Source organism: Coturnix japonica, chromosome 2 (assembly GCF_001577835.2).
Source record: "Coturnix japonica isolate 7356 chromosome 2, Coturnix japonica 2.1, whole genome shotgun sequence".
Lineage (NCBI taxonomy): Eukaryota > Metazoa > Chordata > Aves > Galliformes > Phasianidae > Coturnix > Coturnix japonica.
The window spans coordinates 682601-702638 of NC_029517.1; the positions used below are offsets into that span (position 1 = coordinate 682601).

The 20038-nt window shown below is 53.8% G+C and overlaps 2 protein-coding genes across 12 annotated transcripts in view; one reads left to right on the forward strand and one right to left on the reverse strand.

Annotated features, from left to right (window-relative positions):
- Positions 1 to 17082, reverse strand: part of DHX30 (DExH-box helicase 30) — a 29729-nt gene extending 12647 nt beyond the window's left edge. The window contains exons 1-9 of one of the 10 annotated variants that reach the window (XM_015852732.2): positions 15465 to 15583; positions 12644 to 12695; positions 8906 to 8974; positions 7527 to 7657; positions 5875 to 5985; positions 3300 to 3655; positions 2472 to 2598; positions 1540 to 1689; positions 656 to 808 (exon numbers count right to left, since the gene is read on the reverse strand). In XM_015852732.2, coding sequence (XP_015708218.1) covers positions 656 to 808; positions 1540 to 1689; positions 2472 to 2598; positions 3300 to 3655; positions 5875 to 5985; positions 7527 to 7657; positions 8906 to 8974; positions 12644 to 12674 — 1128 coding nt within the window. In that variant the 5' untranslated portion in view covers positions 12675 to 12695; positions 15465 to 15583. Of the gene's footprint in view, positions 1 to 655; positions 809 to 1539; positions 1690 to 2471; positions 2599 to 3299; positions 3656 to 5874; positions 5988 to 7526; positions 7658 to 8047; positions 8300 to 8905; positions 8975 to 11764; positions 11899 to 11983; positions 12218 to 12643; positions 12696 to 15264; positions 15286 to 15464; positions 15584 to 16958 lie in introns of those variants that run through there. The other 9 variants (XM_015852731.1, XM_032443126.1, XM_015852736.2 and 6 more) reach the window with 9 other exon arrangements.
- Positions 17083 to 17231: 149 nt separating this feature from the next.
- SMARCC1 (SWI/SNF related, matrix associated, actin dependent regulator of chromatin subfamily c member 1) overlaps positions 17232 to 20038 on the forward strand; it is a 47282-nt gene continuing 44475 nt past the window's right edge. For both annotated transcript variants that reach the window (XM_015852714.1, XM_015852715.1), the window contains exon 1: positions 17232 to 17448. In XM_015852714.1, coding sequence (XP_015708200.1) covers positions 17239 to 17448 — 210 coding nt within the window. In that variant the 5' untranslated portion in view covers positions 17232 to 17238. The remainder of the gene's footprint in view (positions 17449 to 20038) is intronic.

The following is a 20038-nucleotide window of genomic DNA, read 5'->3' on the forward strand; positions in this document are numbered from 1 at the left end:
CGCCATAGGCACAGGCTTGGCTTCCTAACATACTCACCACTGCTTCATTTATGGTATCTGCAAAATACTGTAAACATCTCCAGAGATCTACATCGTTCAGCTCCAAGAGTGCATCAGTGTGGCACAGCGACTACTTGTCACCTTCCAAACACGGGCATTATTTCCAATGACTTCAGTTAGCTGCAGACATTTACACCTGTGGTACATCCATCCTCATCTAACCTGAGCACTAACTCCTGCTTTGACAACGAATGCTCCCAGGGAACCCTGTCCTGCCCCATGGAACACTGCTTCAGCTCCTGACAGCCTCACACCAGGGAGAGAGATCTCCTGGGTGAGCATGGGCTGGGGGATCTGCACCCACCACTCAATTACATATGCTGGAAGAGACACTGCCAAAGGAGCTCTGCAAATTCACCAGCAGCTGGCCCTTGTACAGGAACAAGGCACAGCCAGTCTTAGCGCATAACAAAGAATCCAGAGAAGGCCCACTGCACATAAAGGGTCACCTTTCCTTAAGGCTCAACAAAGACTGATGAGTTTTGTGGCAAAACACTGAGCCACAAACTCGCCCAACACTCTGCCATGGAGTTCCCAGCCAGTGTACAATTTCTAAAGCTAAAGGTGATGAACCCAAGGTGGTTCTGGGCCTTACATGATTCAGATAGTTCTCAATCTTGCGCAGGGTCGCTTCAGGGACTTTGATGTGGCACGGCTTCCTCTGGTTCTCCCCAAGCTCTCGGAGGGAAGTCATGTTATACATAGCATGGCTGAGCGGGTTGTTGTTCTTGTCCACCAAGCCAAGGCTCTGTGAAGGACAGAAGCAAAGAAGAACATCAGACAAGACTGAGGCACATGACATGACAGCAGAGATGGGTCCTGCAGGTTCTGTTGGGCTGACTGCCCCCCCCAAAGCCCCATCCCTTCATGTCCTGCTTTTACCACGGCACAGAACAGGACATGTTCCTATTGTAGAAATGGACACGTGGAAGCAAAAGGCTTCATTCCCTCAGCACAGTGCCCAGGGTCTCAGTAAGACCTGCCAAAGAAACCACAGCTGTATGTGACAAAACCCTCCTGGCACGGGGTATTAACTCTCTTGCTGCGGGCCTGGTATGTTGTGACAACTCAGTACTAAGCCTTATGCTATTTTCCTGGACTTCCTCTGATGGCTTTAGAGTCTGCAGAGAAACCTAATACAGCCACGTTGCCAGATGAGCTCATCTACAGGAACAGGAGACGAGACAGCCTGTCCTAGCAGACATTACTGAGGGGTCCAAGAGAACAAGACTTCAAGAATAATCCCTACACACCACTTTGCTGAGAGCTCAAAAACCTCTAAGGGATCATCGCAGGTTTGATACCAGATGGGTACAAGAGCAATTGAGATCAATTCCAAAGGTTTGGGAATGTATGTTTACTGAGTCTGAATTCAGAGACACAAAAGTTTCACACGCCACATGAGGCTCAAACACGGTGAGTCAGGTGCAAGGACCATCTACGCGTGTCAGGAGGGGTGTGGGAGCTGCGTGTACTTACCTTCAGCTTCTGACAGGCCAGTGCTGCTGCTTTGTTTTCTGCCTCCACCTTACGACGGCCCTTGGCTGCAAAAGTCATTGGACAGGGCCAGCGGAGCGTCAGCTTGCAGATCTTGGTCTTGGTACCAACTGTACGGAACTGCATGTATTCCTGAAGGGTTGGGAGAGCTGGGTGAGAGCCCTACACAGACAGACTTTAAAATACACCCTCACATTTCTAAGCAGAGTGTTTACTGCACAGAGCTCCAGATGCCCCATCCCTGCAGGCACCCAAGGCCAGGCTGGATGTGGCTCTGGGCAGCTTGGTCTGGTGGTTGGTGACCCTGCACAGAGCAGGGGGGTTGAAACCAGATGATTATTGTGGACATTTGCAAACCAGGCCATTCTATGAGTATGAATTCCACCCCAAGCCCATAAGTTAAGGCAAAAGTGAATGGAGAGAGATGTGCGGAGAAGAACGTGTCTGATAGCATGTGGGGTCAATATATGGAGCATATGTGCTCCATATGGGGTGGAGCACAGCTGGGGTCTGCTAAGCACATGGGGTCTGGAAAGGAGAAGAACTGCTGGTGGCAAAAATCAAATTGAGGAACGATTCCACCAGTGCAGAAATGACACATCTCTGAGTAACATGAACTTGTATTTGGTGCAGACATTAGAGGAAATGCCACCTTATCTTAGAAAACAGATTCCTTCATTCAAACAGCAGCTCCTCCATTGCCTGGACCTCAAGTAACAGCATTCTTGGTGATTCTTTTAAGACGTTCCCCATCAAGACTTCTCCCACCCTTCAGGCTGATTTCTGTCAGCCTAGTTAACCTCCCTTCTCTCCACAACACCCAGCTGCCCAAAGAAACATCCAAAGAGATTCCAACTGGAGCCCCTGAGCTTCCTCACTGCAGGTCCCAGGGCAGGGAGCACAAGGCACCTTACCTTGACTGTGGAGGAAGAGGTTGCAATCTGAATCACTTGGGCCAGGAGATTCTTGGGAAGCGGGAACTGTGTCAGAGCGCGGATGGCAGTGTTGTCATCTGTCATTTCAATGGAACTCCCTCCTCGGCTGGATGGAAGAGAACAGTGAGATACACAGATATGCACTCCATCCTCAGACCCACCTCACTTCAGGTCTGCTGCTGAGTACAGGTAACCTCGGTCACCTGCTCAGTCTTACTACTAAAATCTGTCAACTACAAAACAACCACCCTGAGCAGCAATTAAAACGTTACAGCAGTATTACAAACCAGACTGAACAGACAGCTTTTAACTGATTAAAACAAGCAAAAAAACAAGGCAGGGTTACGTTATTTCTGTATCCAACAGCATCCCTTGAAACAACCACCACCAGGACCCCACTGCTTTTTCTCCTATTGACTTCTTGAAATATAAGACTTGTGCTCATAAAGTCAAGCAAATATGGTGATGAAAAGGAGCAGACTTTGTACTGCCCCCAGCATTTAGGGGGATTGGAAAAGGACTCCTGCATGCACTGCTTCTGGAAACAGAAATCTCTTTAGGCCCAGAACTCCAAAGATGGCACTTGGACATTCTATTGTGATAACAGGGAAGCACAAGATCAGGCTGCCCCACTACCTCTCCCATACAAAATGGCACAACAGGCAGCGCTGGGCCCACCTGCAGGTCACACCAGCAATGCAGGAAGCTGCAGCTCCATTCTAAGGAACTATGGGATGCATCAGCTACAAAGGAAAAAAATCTCTCTTCTTTACTGCCCTGCATTAGCAGCTATCCGGACACACTCACCTTGGATCTCTGCCCAAAGTTCGAGCATCCTGATGTGCCATGGGTAAATAATCGGAAACATCGATTGCTTCTTCTTCCAGCTCTCCCTCCTCCAGTTCCCCTTCCTCTAGCTCCCCTTCCTCCAGCTCTTCTCTCCTCATGGCTTTGGGCATCCTGCCCTGCTCCATGGGCTGGATGGGGTCGTCGGGCTCCATCCGCCGCCAGCAGGTCGACAGGTCGGCGAGGGAAGGGCCAGACTTGGAGCGCCATTTGCCCTCCGAGCACCACCTCTCATCAGGGCAGCCGAGCTGGTCAGCCAGCAGCCGGTACTTGGCAGCATCAAACAGCTCATTCCTGGGCCCCAGCAAACCCCAGCCCTACCAGAGAGAAACCAAAGTCAGACAGCAGTGAGGAGACAGAAATGTAACTGCAGGGAGCACCACACGCCTGGGGAAGGAGAGAAAGGAAGGAGCGCTTCCTTCACATTACACAGAAAAGGCATTTCCAGAAACTCAAAGCTTTTCCTTCTACCTGGATTTCTGCAAAGCCTCTGACATGGTCCATCACCAAATCCTTCTCTCTAAACAGGAGAGGCGTGGATCTGAAGGAAGGGCTGTTTGGTGGATTAAGAACTGGCTGGCTGGATGCAGCCAAAGGGCTGTGAACAATGGTTCAGTGTCAGGGGGGAGGCTGGCCACAAGCAGTGTCCCTCAGGGGTTGGCCTTGGGACTGGTGCTCTTTATCATCAATGACAGACGATGGCAACAAGTGCACCCTCAGTGAGCGTGCAGTGCACCAAGCTGAGCAGTGCTGTTGATTCATTGGAAGGAAGGGAAGCCAACCAAAGGGAGCTGGACAGGCTGGAGAAGTGGGCCCATGTTAACCTAATGAGGATCACTAAGGCTGAGCGCAGGGTGCTGCATTGGGTTGGGGCAATGCCAGGTGTTTATACTTGAGAGCAGCCCTGCAGAGAGGAACCTGGGGGTACTGGGGGATGAGCCAGCAGTGTGCACCTGCAGCCTGGAAGGCCAACTGTGTGCTGGGCTGCATTAAGAAGAGGTGGCCAGAATAAAGAGGGAGGTGATTGTCCCCCTCTACTCAGCAGTTGTGAGGCCCTATCTGCAGTGCTGCGTCCAGGCCTGGGGACCCCAGAACAGGAAGGATATGGAGCTCTTGGAGAGGGTCCAAAGGAGGCCACTAAGATGATCAGGGGGCTGGAGCAGCTCCTATGAGGAAAGGTTGAGGGAAATGGGCTTGTTTGGCTTGAAAAGAGAAGGCTGTAGGGAGACCTCATTGTGGGCATCCAGTACTTGAAGGGAGCAAATAAACAGGAGGGGGAACGGCTGTTTGTGAGAGTGGGCAGTGATAGGACAAGGGGGAATGGTTTGAAACTGAGACAGGGGAGGTTTAGGTTGGATCTTAGGAGGAAGTTTTTCCCCCAGAGCGGTGGTGAACGCACTGGAACAGGTTGCCCAAGGAGGCTGTGGATGCCCCATCCCTGCAGGCATTCAAGGCCAGGCTGGATGTGGCTCTGGGCAGCCTGGGCTGCTGGTTGGTGACCCTGCACACAGCAGGGGGTTGGAATGGGATGAGCACTGTGGGCCTTTGTAACCCAGGCCAGTCTATGATTCTCCAGCCAGCACTTAAGGAAGGCAATTCGTACACCAACCTCCCTTCCCAAAGCACAGTTGCTTGGAATAGTTATAGGTGTTTTACAAGGTTTTAATTGTACTCAGCATTTTTCTGGCAGACTCTTACCAGACCACTACAATGAATTACACCTTCAGCTCTCAGAGGACCCCTATTAGATAAGGTTGCACTATTCTGTGCTGTAGGCATGCCCAGCACAGCAAGAATTCACTTTGCTGCTATAACCAGAAGTCATATTCAGATGCCCTCTGCCCCAATTAACAGTGCCACGTTGCCTGGATTGATGACCATTTACTTTGTGGCTACTTCTATAGCTGGTACTGTACAAGGCCTCCCATGATCAGCCTTTCCTGTTGGTTGCAGCTCTAGCTGGCAAACCCTATGGTTAAAACTTCGCATGCATAACCTATGGTTTCAAGGTTAGTGGTTTTTTGCCTTTTTGTTGCTCATTCTGGGTTCGTTTGCTTCCTAGTTCCAAAGTGAAAATAGTATGCTGAGGAGCAAGGATAAAACAACAGCGTGTGCTCAGTGAACATTAACTGAACAAGCACCAACTGCGCTGCAGGTAAAGCCAACCAGTGGAACGAGTTTTGCTAATCACAGGATTCCAAAAGCAGCTCAAGAAACTACTAGCTTTAAGGCTGCAATCCTTCACTTCTGAAGGCTTAGCTTGAAAACTAAACAGTTACTTCTAAATGGAGCTTTCTTGATCTAAAAGCAAATTAAAAGTTCTCCTGTTGTCGGAGCACCTGCAGCACCTCCTCCAGGCTCCTTAGTAGGAAGCACTGCTCCTACTCCACAGATGAAAGGGAAACTCTAAACAGGCCAATTAAGAAGGTAAACAGGCAAAGGCAGAAAAAATCAGAAGGGGTATCAGCAGAACAGGCAGTGCCTGCATGCTCAAAGACTTGTTTCATCAAGCTAAGAAGGAAGAACAAAAGCTCACCTTGAAGAGCTGGCATGCAGCAGCTGCTGCCTGTCTCTCAGCATCAATCTTCTTGGTCCCATAGCCTTCTACTTCCACGTTCTTAGGCCACTTTATGTGCAAAGTGACTTTCTGAAAAGCAAAGACATCCACTGAAGTGAGACAGAGCAACTTCTCTCCTTCAGCAGCAGCAGTTACTTCAGACACCTCTGAACTCCAGGTAAGAAGAGAGCTCTAAGTGAAATTCCTAAACAAACCCGGGCCAAGCTTCACAGACTGCAGTGTGTCAGCAAAAAGGAATCAAGTGGCAAGAGCTCCTTACCACAGCAATTCAGTTTCAGAGTAACTGTTCTTATGTGCAGTACAGCAACTGAGCCATGCCTGAGAAGCAGCATGCACCATCTCAACATTTTTCTGTTTGCAATGGCAAACAAACCTTCCTCGTTACCTCACCATGACCAATTAGCAGCACAGTGCACCAGTCACACTCATCAGGCAAACACAAACCCAGCCTTTGCTTTATTCTGCCCAACACATGCTATTAAGGAACGACTGGATGTTGTGTTGAGGGACATGGTTTAGTGGGAGCTATTGGTAATAGGTGAACGGTTGGACTGGATGATCTTGTAGGTCTTTTCCAACCTTAGTGATTCTGCGATTGTTGGTTCAAAGGAGCTGAAAAACCCCCAGAGGCAAAGAACACCAGGAGCTGAACCTGCCCTTGTAAAAAACCATTCCAAATCCAGAACTTGTTCCACTCCAGGCCCTGCTGATGCCGTAGCTGAGTTTCTGTAAGGCTCAAAGAGGGAAATGCCCACAGAATTCCCTCCTGCTGCTGCAGCAAAGATGACAGGTGGTGTCCAGGTCTGCTGGAAAAACCCCACCTATAAGGCTGCAGGATCTGCATCTCAGCAGCCTCCACCTGGCTGCAGGATCTGCCTGTCATCTCAATCTCATCTTACCCCAGGGAACTGCTGCGTGTTAGCCCAGGGGTTCTGCATGAAGACACATATCTGCTGAGGAAAGAGCTGTCTCATGAAGGCCAACAAACTCAGCCCTCACAAAAAGAAGCCTTGTCCCCTTCCAACCAAGACTTCCCCACTTTGACTCACCTGTTCTGTTGTCCCTGCACTTTTTCCTGCTTTTTCAGTTCTGCCTCTAACCCTCATTTGCTCCTAGAGCCAAACTAGTGCTTGTTTCCCCTTGTTTTCTTTTTGGGATCAGAAATCAGAAGTTACGGTCAATATCAACCTACACTGAGTGCTAACAAGAACTGATTATGCAAACTAAAACAACGAGGCACTGCTTATGGCACCCCACAGCATACAGCAGAAAACTGCATTACTGCTGGAAGAAAAGCAGGCAACACACCCACAGGTAATAAAGCAACTCTGAAGTACCCAGAGCAGGGGTTTGAAACTGGCTGATCATTCTGGTCCTTCTCAACCCAGGCCATTCTATGGTCCTGTACCCATTTTGATGTACTGCCTAAAACAGAGATTTTCTGTTGTTTTTTTCTTTTCTGTCTGAAAAATCATCCTCCAACCATCACATGGAATTAAAGCAGTGGTATCACTTTCTCTATTAAAGGCTCACTTCCAGGTGTAGCAATGTTCCTGGCTCACACCCCCTCCTGTGCACCACAGCTGCCATCCCCAGCAATGCAGCATTACCTTTTTTCTGGGCCCATTAGTATGGATGTACACCAGCTTGTCCCTCGCATGGGAAATGCCCAGGGCCCGTCCAATCACGCTGTTGAGCAAGTTCTTGGGCTGCGGGAATTCCTTTAACAGGTCTCTGGAATCTGGAGGGGAAAAAAAACAACAAAAGATCTGAATGATTTCCAGTGCTCCTGCAGTCCTGTAACACCAGAGCACACGTTTCTCTGTGCTTACAGACAGGTATTAAGTGGCCCACACACAGTGTCTCCAGGCATCAGCAAAATGGTGCACAGCAGGTTGATGCCCCCTGAGTGCCCAATACAAGACAGCACTGCACGTCCAAATACACCTGATTGGATCTGAATGCAAATCTCCCAGCACAGAACTCAAAGCCCAGCCCACTGCAAGGAGCCGTGCTGCTTCCTCACTATGAAGGCAGAAGAAGCTCCATGTGCCACCCTTTGATGTCCAAACCCAACTGAGCAGTAACTGGAACAGACTGATATCTGCATCCCCCCATCCACACACATCACCTTGGGTTAAAGCCGGGCTCTCAACCACACACATCACACCTTCGATCCGGTCATCACAAATGGAAAAGGTGAAATCGCACTCTGGGACTTCCTGCTTCATCTCCAGTCCCTTCTGCTTGGAAGCTCTTGCTTAGAGGCTGGAAATGAGACTCTGTACTACACTGCTCAGAGGACAATCATTGTGAGCAGCAGACCTGGAGAGAGCAGGTTCAGCTCCATGTGCCGATGGCTGAGTTGCAGCCCTGATCTGACAGAAAGCTCATCCACAAAACAGAGCACAGTTATTGCTGGGTTCAGAAGTGAAGTGCCAGGGAACAGGAGAGGGGGACTGGCAGCAGCACAGCAAGAGCAGCCCTCGCATGGAGTGCTACACAACTATCCCTGCTGCTAGAGCAGGTGGAGCACCCAACCGGGAAGGAGCACAGACCCACCTGCGGCTCTCAGAGCTCCCAGCACGTCCTCCTGAGAACACTGACTGCAGTCACTACCACAAAGACATGGGGACTGCTTCCAGCAAGCACTGAACAGCTCCGTCACCCCCAGAGCAGCTGCACAGCACAAGAATACTGCAGGGATCTGTGCAGCACGAGCACTCAGCAGGAAGCAGAGCAACGTGGATAGCATGGGGTTGTAGTGAAGGAGTTACACTGCAGCAGAGCCTGGCAGGCTGCAGGTTGAGGGAGGACAAAATGCTCAACACATTAACCCCCCCAACAACAAAACTGATCCAGGGGACAGAGAAAGAACCTTCACTGCTGACAGGTTTGAAAGTTCTTCCTCCAAAGCACACGAGGAGCAGCAGCACAATTCCCAACTGTGCTATTCAATTCACTTAATAAATGAGAAATAAATAAGAACCTCCAGCAGCAGCCTGGATTATTCGGCCTCCGGTTGCTTCCCCTTTCAGGAACGATTCCCCAAGGAACTCTGTGATATGGAACAGATGGAGCAGAGAGGTGCAATGTGTGTAAATGCCCAGGAAAAAACAGCACATTTACTTAAGGACCGAATGGATCTCTCAGATTCCGAGGTGACTTCTCAGCAAGCACTAAATATTTAAGTCATCCATACGCAAGGAACAAGATGTCTAAATAACAAAGCTCAGTTCTGGCTTGTAGACCAGCCCCTGAATTGCCAACGAGACACAATGTCTTCTCCCCAGCTGCCAACGCCACATTCAGCAGCACCATCTGATGCACCAGCAGCACTCAGGGCTTTGATGGATTGCCCTCAGCCCTTCCTTAGCCTGAAATCAGGAGCTGAAGGGATCTTTCTTTGCACGAAGCCTCACTTTTAAAGGAACAGTTCCCAAAGTGCAGCAGTGGGTTTGCAGAACGTTTCCTTCCCTGACAGATTGGATTTCTTGGCACCTTCATACATAGAGCACACGAATCCTGACTGTCAGAGCGGATATTTGGGTAGCAGCTCTATTAAAAGGAGCACAGCTTAATGCTCCCAGCACAAAACAGCTGGTTTTCATGCCCAGCTCCAATCCATGATGTCTTTAACCTCAGCTCCATGAGCTGAAAGTCTGCCATGGATAACAGACAAATCAAAGGAAGCCAATTAACTCATTCCTGTTCCTCTAAGTCAGAGTAACGAAGCTTAACTTGACTGTGGAAGTCAACGGCAATTCCAAGAAACACTGGAAGAAAAAGGAGAAAAAAGCAAATGATTCCTATGTGTGATGGAAGACCCGACACAAAGACACCACCAGGTACATCAGGAGCACAAATAAAACGCCCTGGAGTCTCATCAAGACACAGGAGCATGAAATCCAGTTCAGTGCTTTACCTTCCCCCAAATTCTCTCCCCTTGAAGAAGCACCAAACAAAGCATCCCTGGGGAATGGATGGAACGAAAGAGCAGCAAGGACAAAGTGCTCAACATCGGGATGTGAGCCCTGCGCTAAGACATTCAGCGGCCCACAGGGAGAAGAGCTGTGTGGATGTGATGGCTCAGGCACATCTTCCTAGGGAGGGATGGAAAGAGCAGCCGGCAGCTCAGCCTGGAGCACACCATATCAATATTACCTGTTCCTTTTAGTTACTGCAACCCAGGCTCCTTCCAAGTACACAGTAATAAAGAACAGAGGACTTGCCTATGCAACAAGAACTGCTAAATCTGACAAGCACAGCGGGGAACCAAAGGACTGATGGGCAGCCTCCAGTACTGGGTGCCCCAAACTGAGGCACAGCGCTGGCTCAGAGCAGAAGAGCAGGACATAAACCACAAGGATCAGGGGAACCTTCATTCTTCTGCGATACACAGATGGCAAATGGAACCGACTGCAGTGATGGATTCCATCTCAGAGCAAACGGGTTGAGACCGTGCACATCCCTGCTCCAAAATCCCACTGCTCAGGCCTGCAAAGTGAAGCATTAGATGCTAGCGCCAATATAACTGCCATTATTAAAGCTGGCCTCAGACCACAGTTTATTTTTCCATATTGGCAATAGTAACAATGGCTAGTAACAGTAGCAATCAAGCGTGGATAGCCAGCGAGTATCAGCTTGTTGAAGGCACAGCACTTGCACTTATAAGGTTTTTAACATAACTTTTATCATCCCTACATGCTCAAGGTGCAGCTGTGCAGGTGGGGCAGAGCCACAGCAAGAGCCTGGGGGATGGTTCTGTTCACTTATCTGACACAAAGCAACGTGGAGCTGCTTGTGGGTGCAGAGGAGACAACGCAACCCGCAGGGGATGGAGCATCTCTGCTATGGGGCCTGGGGATGAGAAGGCCCCGGGGAGCACCCCCTGCAGCCTTCAGGTACTTACAAACAGGAGGGAGGGAGACTTCTACCTTGGTCTGACAGCAATAGGATACAGGTTTTAAAGGTAAACCATTCACAAAAGCTTCCAGACAAAGCTCTGCACAGCTTAGAATCACAGAATCATAAGGTTGGAAAGGACCTAGAAGATCATCTAGTCCAACTGTCCTCCCTTTATCATACCTACAGAAAAACCCCTGTAGCTTCTGCAGGTGGAACTCTGAGCCCAAAGAACTTACACACAGTCACAGAGCCGTGGAGGTAGGATGGACCTGCGGACATGCCTCCATCCAACCTCCCCACCAACATTGGGTCCCCAGTGCAGCTGCACAGGAAAGCACCACAGAACATCCCCAATTGGAAGGGACCCAAAGGAACACACAGCTCCAGGCTGCACACACACAGCACTACCCGAACGCCAGCAAGAGACTGAAAAATGACAGATACCGAGAGGGGAGGAGAGAAGGCAGAGCAGCACCAAAGGAAGGAGAAAAAGGAAAAGAAAGGAAGGGGAAAAAAAAGCTTAACGTCCAGCCAAGCAGCCGCGCACGGGGCAGGGCCCAGCCCGGGGAGCGCAGCCTCAACTCAACGCTGCCAGCGAGCGGCCCCGGCACTACACTACAGCCCTGCCGGCCCCATAGAGCCCTGCTTCACCATACGGCACATACACGGCCCTGCCGGCCCCATACAGCCCTGCTTCACCATACGGCCCTGCCGGCACTACACGGCTCTGCCGGCCCCATACAGCCCTGCCGGCCCCATACAGCCCTGCCTCACCTTACGGCCCTGCCGGCACTACACAACCCTGCCGGCACCACACGGCACATACACGGCCCTGCCGGCCCCGCGGTGCTGCCCCGGCCCGGCCCCTCGGCGCGGCCTTGCTCCGCCGTGCCCGTCCGCACACGGCGGTCCCTCGTTCCGCCCCGCGCTCCTCCTCTACCTGCTGGCCGTTCCCCCTCCCGCTGTCCCGCTCCTCTCATCCCGCAGCTCCGTCCCGTTCTGTGCCTCCCGTGATCGCTCACTGTCACTGTCAGCCCGCGGTGTCGCTCACGCCGCGTCCAACCGCCGTCCCCCCGCGGGGCCGCGGGTCGCTCCTCCCTTCCGCTGCGTCCCGGTCCCCCCCCGGCCGCTTCTCCTCTCTCCTCTCTCCTCTCCTCACCCTTCACCATGGCGGTGCTCCGCTCCTCGGCGCCCGGAGGAGTCGGCTGCTCCTCCTCGTCCTCCTGCCGGGCCTCCTCCGTGCCGTCGGGCTCCGCTAATCGGGTGCACAGCCCCCTGGCCCCCCGGTAGCAGCGGCCGAGGCGCAGCGGGCCGGCAGAGCCGCAGGCGGCCGCCGCTTGGAGCAGCAGCCCCAGCGCCGCCATCTTGAGCCGCACGGTGCCGGCTGCGGGCCGAGGGGAGACGGGAGGAGGGTGGGATAGAGCGCCGCGTCACCGCTACAGCGCCCCCTGGCGGAGAGCGGGAGGGGAGGACTCGAGAGGAGGACTGAGAGATGGAGAAAGAAAAGGAGGAGAAAAGGGGGGGGGGAAATAAGGGCGAGAATGTAGAGAGATGGTTGGTGACCCTGCACACAGCGGGGGGTTGCAATGGATGAGCACTGTGGGCCTGTGCAGCCCAATGATATCAATGATCCTATGATATCTGCTTCCTTTGGGTCCCTGGTGCATTGAGAAGGAAGCCTGGCCATGGGATAAAGCTCCCATTGCTCCCAATAAGGAAGGGCAGCACTGTTCCTTGGAAATGAATTTGGTTGAGCAAAGTGCCAAAGCATTAAAATACCTGCACAAATTAATCAGCCGAAGGTTGTCTCAGCCCTTACCTTTAAGGGAATTCAATGAGAACATCTCCATCACAGCAGGAAGCGTTGACTCCTGGGAGAGCGAGAGCAAAAAGAAACACCAGGTTAGAATTCACGTCCCCTTTGAGATGCTTAAAGCCTTTGGTGCTCCCGAAGCTGGATGTTCTCAGTGTAAAACAGAACTGAGAGCCCTCAGTAAGCTCCTGCTTGGTGCTCCTCACCTGCAGGCTCCTTATAGCAAAGCCAAGAATGAGACACATCCTTTTGTTCATTGCTGACATTATATTCCACTTGCTATATTGTTTCCTTATTAAATCACTTAAGGAACACCCAAGCCAGTCAACTTGGTCTAAGAGGAAGAAACCAACCTGCTTCAATGAGCTTCCAAGGTGAGCAGCCGGGAGCCCCATTGACAAGCACTAGGTCTATAATTGAGATGGGGCAGCCAATGCGCAACCAGCAATAACCTCAGGTCTAAAGGAACATGGGGAGTCTGGGGGGGAGCGGGGACAGGTGGGGGAGAACAGAGGTGTGGGGAAAGGAACTGATCCAGGCAAGGCCCAGGAACAGAACGCAGGTCCGGCTGATAAGGTGTGGTTGTATTTCATATGGGGGAGCTTGGGCACTTCAAGCCTGTGCATCCACGTGGACGTGGTCAAAGCAGAAAGAAGAGCCTGGAATCAGTAATTGTAGAGATGAACCCCAGCAGCATCAGGGCTGGATTACTCAGGAGCAGACCTGGTGGATCTGAACACAGGGCATCTCAAACATGGAACCATCTGTTTCAGCACAGCCAGCTGCAAAGCTCAGCTTCTGGATGTTACAAAGACCTCAGTGCCACAAAGAGTCGTCCTGTTATGGCAGCTGCTTCACCATGCACTGACCCAAAGGGATGCATGAACTCTGCTGGAAGAGGAAGACTTTGGAAGGTTGAAATAAATCCCATTGGGCCCCGATGATGATTGGTGGGAGATGGGGGTGTCCAAGGACACGGCCTTACAAAGATGGGAATATGATCATAGAACCACAGGTTGACTGAGCAGCAGGACAAGGGGAAATGGATTGTATTGAAGGAGGGCTGATGGAGGGTGGATGTCAGGGGGAAGTTGTGTACTGTGAGAGTGGGGAGGTGCTGGAACAGCTGCCCAGAGGCTGTGGATGCCCCGTCCATCCCTGGAGGTGTTGAAGGCCAGGTTGGATGGGGCCCTGGGCAGCCTGGGCTGGTATCAATGGGGAGGTTGGTGGCCCTGCCTGTGGAGGGGGTTGGAGCTCCGTGATCCTTGGGGTCCCTTCCAACCCAACTGTTCTATGATTCTGTTATGGCTGGAAGGGACCACGTGGGATCACGCAGCCCAACCCCCAGAGCTCCCTGCCAGCATCACATCCAGGCAGGTTTGCAGTATCACCTGATATATATATGATATATATGAGGGACTCCACAACCTCTCTGGGCAACCCGATGGCACGGGGCTCCTACGGACAGTGCTGATACATTTGGGATGAGAAACAACCATGTATGATAACACCATCAGATGGCAAAGCGCCTTTACGCCCCATGCTGGGCAAAGTACTGGAACCCCAGAGGGCAAAAGATGCTAAAATATCCTTAGTAACAGAATTAACGCCCACCCTGCAATGGGGAAGAACAAAGACAAGGAACGTGGACAACTGAAACAGATCAAATCTCAAGGCTTCGCAGTGAGGTCTCGGTTGGGTTTCTTTGATCCACATGGAAATTGCTATGGGAGGAGAAACCACATCCACCCTCAGTGAGCGTCACTGAACTTCTGCTTATCCTACAATGGGAAGGGATGGAAAAGACCACTGAGATCATCCGGGCCAACCTCAGCTCATCAATGGGCTGCAGCCCGCCCTGGGATTCCAGCAATGCACAAAAGCTCCATCCCAAAGTCTTTTGTCATGAGGACAAAGGTGAAATGCCGCTGTCCTGAGCACAGTGCGCTGCCAGGTGCCACCTGCGCTGGGCTCCATCACAGCTGAGCACTCCGACTTTTGGCTGTTTGGGCCAACGGTGCCTGGCAGCCTCACTACAAACCTTTATCGGCCCTACTATGGGAGCACTAAGGTCAGAACATCAATGCAGCCGATACCCAGCAGTGCCACTATATCGGCTATGGAAGAGCTCAGAGCAGCCCGGTGTGATGCTCACATCCCCCCCCGCATCCCAACAGCAGCCGGTGGGCGGTGGCTGCGGATGGTGCCGGTGCGTCCCGGCTGCCCGCAGTGTGGGAGCAGCACGGGCCCCATCCGCAGCCCGACCCCCGGCCGGTGCCGCCGTGCCCCGCCCGGAGCCGTTCCGCCCCACGCGGCTCCGGGTACCGGTGAGGCGCGGGGCCGCCGTGTGTCGGCGGGGCCGCCATCCATCGGGACCGACATCCACGGGGCCATCCCGTGTGTTCCACCGGGACCACGGACATAAACGGTCCCACACGCAGCTCACAACGGGCCCGGGGGGTTATGGAGTCACGGCGGCTCTGAGCGGCGGCCCCGCGCTGTGCCCGGCCCGTCCCCCCGCCCCGCTCGCCCCCCCCCAATCCCGCTCATTGCCGCCCGGTTCCAGGCCGCATCCCCCGTTCCCGTTTCCCTTCGGTCCCCCCCCGTTGTTCCCGTTGTTCCCGTACCCGCATCCCGTTATCTCTCCCCGGGCCGTGCCGCCGCCCCCCGGGCCCATCGCCTCGTCCCCGCCGCTCCCCGCCGCCCTCCCCCCGTTCCGTCCGTCCCGCCGCCCCCCGCCGGGTGCCCGTTGTCCCCATCCCCGCCCCACGCGGCCCGATCCCCGCGTTGGGCCCGATCGGCGCCGGCCCCGCTCCCCGCCACCGACCTCCTCACGGCCAACTCTCTGGCGCCGGGCCGCCGCCGCTCGGGACTACGACTCCCAGGAGCCTCCGCGAGCCGCTTCCGGGCCGACGGCCGCACGCAGCTCCGGCTCTTCCGCCGAAGTACCCGGATGTGAAACCCCGCGCTCGCTTTCCCCGCCCGCCCCGCCTCCACTTCCGCCTCCAACCAACACCCGCAGGGATGGACGGGGCACCCACGGCCTCTATGGGCGGCTGTAACAGCTGTAACAGCACCTCAGCGCTCTCACAGTGCACAGCTTCCCCCTGACATCCACCATCAATCCACCCTCCTTCAATACAATCCATTCCCCTTGTCCTGCTTCCCTTGTGGGGTTGCTCCATGTCAAAGACCAACAGGTATGAACTGGAGTCCAAAGAAGCCAGGTGGTATGCCACCATTGACATTGCTAATGCCTTCTTTTCCATCCCATCGGCTGCAGAATGTAGGCCACAGTTTGCTTTTACCTGCAGAGGTGTTCAGTTCTTAGGTATAAAATGGCAAGATGGACGTCGTCACATCCCAGCAGACGTGATTGACAAAATCACTGCTATGTCTCTGCCCACCAACAAAACAGACACAATCTTTTCTGGGTGTAGTGGGCTTTTGGAGAATGCATGTCCCAAACTACAGCCACATAGTGAGCCCCCTCTATCAGGTAACACGGAAGAAGAATAGTTTCTCATGGGGTCCTGAGCAGCAGCAGGCTTTTGAGCAGATAAAACAAGAAATAGCCCGTGCCGTGGCCTTGGGGCCAGTACGGACGGGGCAGGATGTGAAGAACATCCTCTACACTGCTGCTGGAGAGAAAGGTCCCACCTGGAGTTTGTGACAGACCCGAGGCCGACCCCTAGGATTGTGGAGTCGAGCATATAAAGGGTCTGAGGAGCGCTACAGTCCGACTGAGATCTTAGCCGTGTATGAGGGGGTTCGGGCTGCTTCTGAAGTAGTTGGGACAGAGGTTCAGCTTCTTCTAGCACCTCGCTTGCCAGTAATAAACTGGATGTTTAAAGGACAGGTTCCCTCCACCCATCATGCTACTGATGCCACTTGGAGTAAGTGGATTTCATTAATTACTCAACGAGCTCGAATGGGAAAACTCAGCCGTCCTGGAATTCTAGAAGTGATCATGGACTGGCCTGAGAGTAAAAAAATTGAAATACCACCTACAGAAGAGGTATCACGTGCTAAAGAGGCACCAGAAAACGAAATTTGCCCTATTCACAGACGGATCATGTCGTATTGTAGGGAAGCATCGCAGATGGAAAGCTGCTGTATGGAGCAACACACAAGTTGCAGAGGCCACTGAAAGGAGAATCGAGTCAATTTGCAGAGGTAAAGGCTGTTCAGCTGGCTTTAGATGTGGCTGAACGGAGAGGTGGCCAATGCTTCATCTTTATAGTGATTCATGGATGGTGGCAATGCCTCATGGGGTGGTTGCAGCAGTGGGAGGACGATAACTGGCAATGAAGGGTTAAACCTGTTTGTGCCGCTGAACTGTGGTAACACATCGCTGAGCGCGCGGCAGCACAGCGCCTAACGGCCAGCGCCAGGCGGGGCAGCACTGCGCATGCGCACAGCGCGGATGTGAGAAGAAAGGAGCATGGCGGTTCCTTGGCGCACGCGCAGAACGGGCGGGCTGGCGGGCGGCGCATGCGCACAGCCGGCTGTGGCGCGGCGTGGGGGAGGGGCGGCGGGGGCGGGGCGCGCATGCGCGGTGCGGGGCTCGGGGGAGGCTCGGGGCCGCGGCGGCGGCAACAATGGCGGCGGCTGTGGCGGCGGGCGGGGGGAGCGGGACCGGGGCGGCCACGGCGGCGGCTGTGGGGGTCGGCGGGGGAGGCCCGGGGCTGGGAGCGCTGTCGGTGGCGAGGCGGAAGGACGGCGGCCCGACAGGGAAGTTCTGGGAGAGCCCCGAGACGGTGTCCCAGCTCGACTCGGTCCGCGTGTGGCTCGGGAAGCACTACAAGAAGGTGCGGCCCGGGGGGGGGGCGGGGGGGAACCGGGGGGGGCCGGGCAGGGCCGGGGAGCGCAGCACAACAAAGGGCCGCGGAGCGGGGCCAGCACGGAGCGCACGGCGGGTAACGGGGGCGGCCCCGCGGGATCCAGCCGGACACACAAACCTCGGGGACAATCAGAGCCCACCGGGAACCAACCCCCCCCCCCCCCCCCCCCATGAGGCCGCCCCCGGCCCCATCCCGGAGCCCCCCGGAGCCTTTGAGGACCCTCCCCGTGTCCCCTCCCCTCAGGGGCCGCCCACGACCCCAGCCCTGAGCCCTCGGGATCCCTGCGAGAGCCCCCAGCCCCTCGGGACCCCTCAGCACCCAGCGATTCTCGGGGCTCCACGTGGCTCCGTCCCGTTGTGTGCCGTTGCTCCCCGCTGCACCCCGCGGTCCGGTTCCATTTCACCCCATTCATCGCCCTCTGTGCTTTACTCTCCTTTAAAGCGCTGCTCCTGCCCGACCGCTGAGCGTGGAGTGGAACTTTAGAACAGCAGCTCTGCTCTGGGGCAGCTGTTGGATCCAGACGGGCTTTAAGGTCCCCCCCATCCCATTGTTCTGTGAGCTTTAAGGTTCCTTCCATTCCAATCCATCCTGTAGTTCTCTGATCTTTAGGGTCCCTTCCGGCTCATCCTATTGTTCTGTGAGCTTTAAGGTTCCTTCTAACCCAACGATTCTGTTGTGATTATAGGATCGCAGCACGGCCTGTGTTACAAAGGCCCACAGTGCTCATCTTAAACCAACCCCCTGCTGTGTGCTTTCGGGTCAGCAACCAGCAGCCCAGGCTGCCAGAGCCACATCCAGCCTGGCCTTGAATGCCTGCAGGGATGGGCATCCACAGCCTCCTTGGGCAACCTGTTCCAGTGCGTCACCACCCTCTGGGGAAAAACTCCTCCTAAAACCACAGAATGGCCTGGGTTGGAAGAGACCCAAGGATCATGAAGGTCCAACCCCCACCACAGGCGGGCCACCAACCTCCCCATTTCAGAGCAGCCCAGGCTGCCCAGAGCCACATCCAGCCTGGATCCTATGGCTGCCCATGGTTAAACACCAAGCAGTGTTTGAGGTGTTGTACCGTATGTGTGGGTCAGCACAGTGCTTGGAGCTTTGTGTCTGGTGAAGAAGTGGTGCTGCAAAGGTGTGTTGTCTTTAACTGGGCTCTGTTTTGGTGACGCTGCTCCTGTTGCTGGGCTCCGGAGGGGGGAGGTTTGTTCTTTCATTGCCTTTTTGTCAGGAAATCTCAGGCCAGAGGAGGCCATGAGGATACTTGGGGAATGGCCCATCTCTGTGCTGGAGCCTGGCAGAGAGCTGGAGATGCTTAAGCTTCTGGTATTTAAAGGGTGCTAACAGGAGGGAGGGTGACTAACAGTGATAGGACAAGGGGGGACAGCTTAAGCTAAAGTAGGGCAGTTGTGAGGGGGGGATCCTTTACCCAGAGGCACTGCCTGGAGCTCTAATACCTCCTGCTGGAGGTGCCTGAGGCTGGGCAGCCCATGGCAGGGTGGGTTTTGGGCCAGTCCACGCTATGATTCCATGGTTCCATGACCTTTAAGGTGTCCCTTCCAACCCATTTTGTGATCCTATGACATGCCGACCAGCACGGCGTGCATCCTGCTGCATTTAAAATAACCTTGAGCTGGCCCCTGCTGTTTTGCAGCAGAGCTGTGTTGTGCTGGGTGCTGTGTGGGTAGTGCTGCAGTGACCCACACCCCACGTGTTGGTTCCCCTGTAAGGTCTGTCCTAAGCTGGTCATTAGCAATGGGAGCTCTCATCCCATGCTCCTTCTGAAGGCTTGTGGCCCCTGCTAAGGGGGAGCTGGGGCAGGAAGGTTCCCATATACAGGGCAGTGAGTGCACAGTGACTCCAGGGCTGCTGTCCCATCAGTGGGTTCCTGGTGCTGTGTGGGTTGGCTGAATTCACTTCTTGCTTCGCCAATGGTTTGTTCCAGCAGCTGCTTTGTACTGCTTCCCTGTTAGTCCGAGCTGCCAATGTTTGCTGTTTTGATCCGTTTTTGCTGCTTTATTAATTGACAGCACAGTTAGACTCGGTGCAAACAGCTTTGATTTGATCCAGTTTAAAGAAGCAAACATTACAGGCTGGGTTACTGTGGATGTGAAGCTGAGTGCTGCTCACTATTGGAGCAGACATGAGCTGTGGGCTGCACAGCTCCTGCACTGTAGTGACCTCCCCAGAGTGCAGAGGGAGGCACAGCATTACAGCTCTGCTTTGCTGGGAGATGCTCACTGTGCTTTTGTTTTCACATTGGTGCAGCCCCGAGTGCCGTACAGCAGCGCCCTGCCCTGCAGCTGCTGTTTGGCTCGGTCTCATGGCAATAAGCATTGCTGAGCTGGGGCCCTTCTGCTCGGAGCTGTGTTACTTTAGGAGTGATGTTATTTTACATTCTGACTTCCTGTGTCTGTATCATGTTTGGAAGTGATTGGTAGTAAAGCATGCACTGAAGTTGCTGTAGGAAGCCTGGGCTGTAATTGGCTTCTTCCTGTGTTAGGAACAGAATCAGACTGAAGCATTGATGCTCTATAACGCACTGCTGGCTGCAGGGAAT